The sequence below is a fragment of the Lactuca virosa genome, chromosome 1, assembly GCF_052849685.1.
Source record: "Lactuca virosa cultivar CGN04683 chromosome 1, Lactuca_virosa_CGN04683_v6, whole genome shotgun sequence".
Classification (NCBI taxonomy): domain Eukaryota; kingdom Viridiplantae; phylum Streptophyta; class Magnoliopsida; order Asterales; family Asteraceae; genus Lactuca; species Lactuca virosa.
Genome location: NC_136426.1, coordinates 165,647,832 through 165,652,247, shown reverse-complemented (window position 1 = coordinate 165,652,247; position 4,416 = coordinate 165,647,832). Strand labels below are relative to the sequence as shown.

Sequence of the window (4,416 nt, the reverse complement as noted above, 5' to 3'; positions counted from 1 at the left end):
TCATGCTAGTGATGACTGACTATTTCTCAAAGTGGATAGAAGCTGAAGCCTACGTACAAATAAGAGAGAAAGAAGTAGCCTCATTCATCAAACATAACATCTTGACCAAATTCGGGATCCCTGCTGAAATTATATGCGACAATGGATCCTAATTCATAAGAAAAAACAAAGAGGGATTTTTGCACAAGTTGGGAAATCAAGATGGTGATGTCTACTCTTGTCCACCCGCAAGCCAATGGCCAAGCAGAGTCCAGTAACAAAATTATAGTAAACAACTTAAAGAAAAGGTTGAATGAGAAGAAAGGAAGATGGGCAGATGAGCTTCCTTTCATATTATCGGCAGATAGAACCACTTCTAAGATAGCTATGGGTCAAAATCCTTACTCATTAATGTTTGGAACGGAAGCAATGATCCCCACCGAAGTAGTGATCCCCACAACAAGATATCTACCCCAAAACCAAGAGAGCAATAGAAGGATGTTGGCCCAGGATCTCGACACCATAGATGAACTTAAGGATCTCGCCAAGATCCGTATTGCTGCTCATCAATAAAGGATCACCAGAGCATACAATAAAAACATAAGGATCAGGAGATTCCTAGTAGGAGACTTGGTACTAAGAAAAACTTTCCAAAATACCAAGGATCCTAGTGTAGGTAAACTAGCTCCCAAATGGGAAGGGCCATACCTTATAGTTGTTGAAGTAGGTAAAGGAGCATATTGGTTGGCCACCTTAGATGGAGATGTATTACCAAGATCCTAGAACATGATACATCTCAAATCTTGTTTTATGTAGGTAAGATTAGTCATTTCTTCATACAATCAAGGTACTCATGCTATTTACTCTTTATCCTTCGCTTTTCATTATTTATTTTCTTTAAATATTGTTACTGACTTAAGTACCAGAGGGGTGTTAGTCAGGCTAATTCCCAACCTTAGCTAACGTTTTTTGTATGTAGAGAATCAAGATCTTGCCACTCAAGGATCCTGATCTGTGAGAATTCTGACATTTAAGGATCCTAACATTCAAGGATCTGGATGCTTAAGGATCCTAATTTCCAAGGATCCTGACTTCCAAGAGTCTTGAGCAGACAAACTTTCTAGGATCCTGATGTCCAAGGGACCATTAAGAACCCATTAACTAAAATACATCCGGTAATTCACAATATAAATCTCCTAAGAATAGAGACTGATCATCTCTCCTATTAAAAAGGGTACTAAATCCCCTCTAATGTTTAAATAGTTAATTACCTCTTTCACAAGAGTTAAGGTTTATACACCTCCCTTGGACGCACAATGTCTAACTATGGGATGTGAATAAGGGGATCATTTCACGCTTCAGTGACTTGGCAACCCTCTTGTTTCTGAACATGGATTAAGATCCTAAAGTTTGAGCCTAAGGTTTATAACATTTACATGTTATCCTAAGTTGGGATTTTCCCCATAAAATTCCTATGGTTTATAACATTTACATGTTATCCTAAGTTGGGATATTTCCCAGAAAATTCCTAAGGTTTATAACATTTACATGTTATCCTAAGTTGGGATCTTCCCCATAATATTATGAAGCTCTATAACATATGCATGTTATCTTAAGTTGGGATCATCCCCAGAAAACTCCTATGTATAACATTCACATGTTGGGATTTTCCTTAGAAAATACATAAAGTTTATAACATTTTCATATTATCATACGGTTTGGAATTTTTCCCGGTGAGTCATTAAGTAAACACGATTCATAGAGAAAATTTTCCTCAAGCTAAAGTTAAATATCCTTCCTAAAATTTGACAAAATAAATAAAGATCCCTTCAAGCATCAAGCTCATATGAAGACAAGGATTTCATAACTTCAAATTCATCGTAAGATCACCAGGTTCCATCTATCCTAAGATCCTGAACTTTTTTTAGGATCCTAAGTAAAAATCGTTTGGTTAATTAGAATTTAAGTGTACCAAAAATGATGAACTAAAGAATTTTGTCTCAAGATTGTTTGCAGGAACCAAATTATTCAGGATCCTAACTATTTAAGGATCCTAGTATCATAACAGCCATACGGAGTAATTAAGCAAAAAATATGAAAGGGAAACACAACCTTTACATTCGAAAAGGGTTGTACATTCACCCACCAAAAGTTAATTGTTCTACATCATTAACTAAAACCAAAAAGCAACCAAAACTAATTTTTTGCAGGCCTATACCTTAGCCTGATCATCATCGGCCGCGTTCTTCTCCTTCTCCTCCTCTGCAGGCTTAGACCTAGGATCCTCAGTAGTAGTGGCAGGCTTGCCAGATATTTTGGCTAATGCCTCACACCAACCAGCTACGTTCTAGGTTCCTGAATTATCAAGATTAACTCCTTAAACCATAAGATCTTTACATATGTTCAGAAATAGGAGGGTTGCCAAGTCACTAATGCATAAAATGATCCCATTATTCACATCCCATAGTATGATATCTTGAATCCAAGCGATGTGTAAAAACCTAAATTCATGAGAAGGACGTCATTAACTCTTTAAACCTTACAAGGGACTAAGTACCCTTAGTCGAGGAGAGATGATTGGTCTCTATTCGTAGCGGATCGTGGAATTTTTGTAAATTGAAAACGTTAGCTTGGGGTGGGCGTTTGCTTGGCTAATGCCCCTCCGATGCTTAAGTCATTAGTGTTATTAGAATAATAATAAAAAAAAGATATGAAATGAGGGTAAAGTGTCTCTACGTACCTCGACTCAGTTATGATGTATTGTGATTAAATTGAATTACATAAAGTACGCTTCAAGGTGTATAGAATTCCAAGATCTTAGCAAGATACTTCTTTCTAGAGTAGCTAGCTAATATGCCCCCTTTCTTTATTCTAAATTAATCAGATGGGGTCCTTCTCACTTGGGTGCCGATTTACCCGCCTTAGAATCCTTGGAATTTTGAAACGCCTTTTTGAGGACCAACTCACATACTTGGAATTTTCTCATCTAGATATTTTTGTTGTTGGCTTTAGCGATCCTTTGTTGATGAGATGCTATGCGTATAGAGGTCCCTTAGTTCATCGATCGTGTCAATATCCAAAGCTAGGATCCTGTTATTTTCTTCTTGATTCTGGAGTTGGTTTTTTGCTATTGGAATCAAGACTTCAGTTACGATCATGACTTCTGCTCCAAACACTAAGGAGTATGGAGTTTGAAATGTTTTCGTTTTGATGGGGGTCCTATTTTAAGAAACGATTTACCTTCGATCCACTTTGAGAAGTAATCCTTCATTGATAGCATGAATACTTTTCCACCTAGTTCTTTGGGTAGTTTGCCGACTTCATATGTCCATGAATGGCCACTTCACGAATGGCCAAGGTAAGGGTATCATTTCATGAATGTTATAAGCCATATGTTCATTCCCCACTTCATGATAAACCATACTAAATCATGAATGGCCACTTCAAATGAATACTTTTCCACTTTGAGAAGTAACCCTTACCTATAAGTATTATAGCATTCCCCACTTCATGAATGACCAAGGTCTAATGATGGTATGTAAAGGTTATGCCGGTTAATTAGGATATTATTGTGTCTTTGCAAGCACCACACTTTTGAGCATATAGGAAGCCATATTTCTTCATTTTCATCCAGTAATATCCTTTTCTTAATACATAGGAACATAAGGATTTGCCCTCAGTGCACTTTCTACAATCTCCTTCATGTACATCTTTCAAAACCCCCATGGATTCATGACCTTCTAAGCATCTTAGATATGATCTGGCCATAGAATTTTTGTACAACACTCCTTGGAACATCACAAAGCATGCGTCCCTCATTTTGAATGCTTATTTGCTTTTGGGATTGTGCCATTCTAGAGGTATTCTGTGATGGGTTGGAGCTAGGATCTTGGATGTGGTTGTGGATCCTAAATGTTTGGTCTAGGACCGTGAGTGTTGGGATCATGGTGAGGGGTTGGAGATCAGGATCTTCGTTTGCTGCAATGCTGGTTATTTGACCATAAGTAGTGAGGTATTCTAGTTTCATGGTCGGATCTTCTATTGTCGGGATCATTATGTGGACTATCGGGATCCTGGAATCTGGCGGGATATTGAGAGAAGATCCTAGGTTGGCTAGTACGTTTACTTATGCATTATTTTCTCTAGTAAGTTGATTTAAATAGAAGTTTGTAAATCTAGATGCCAACATTTTGAGTATCTGAAGGTATGTTGCTAGTCTTTCACCTTTGACTGCGTAGTATCTATTGAAATGATTATTTATTATTAATGAATGGACGAATACCTAAAGATCCTTGATTTGAAGATCATTGGCTAGTTGCAGTCCCATAAAAGTGCATCGTATTCCACTTCGTTGTTGGTTGCATCGAACTCACAACTAACGGCTTGGGGTAGTATGTCCCCATGTGGTGATTCTAGTATGATCTTGAGGCCAGTTAC

At 37.6% G+C, this 4,416-nt stretch overlaps 1 protein-coding gene across 1 annotated transcript; it reads left to right on the top strand.

Annotated features, from left to right (window-relative positions):
- Positions 1–201: 201 nt before the first annotated feature.
- On the top strand, positions 202–552 carry LOC145123479 (uncharacterized). The gene has a single exon (XM_079058695.1). The coding sequence runs from the start codon at positions 202–204 to the stop codon at positions 550–552; it is 351 nt and encodes a 116-aa protein (XP_078914821.1).
- Positions 553–4,416: the final 3,864 nt, after the last annotated feature.

What these genes read in the sequence shown, in the direction of transcription:
- LOC145123479 (XM_079058695.1), top strand. Translation starts at nt 202, where the DNA reads ATGGTGATGTCTACTCTTGTCCACCCGCAAGCCAATGGCCAAGCAGAG.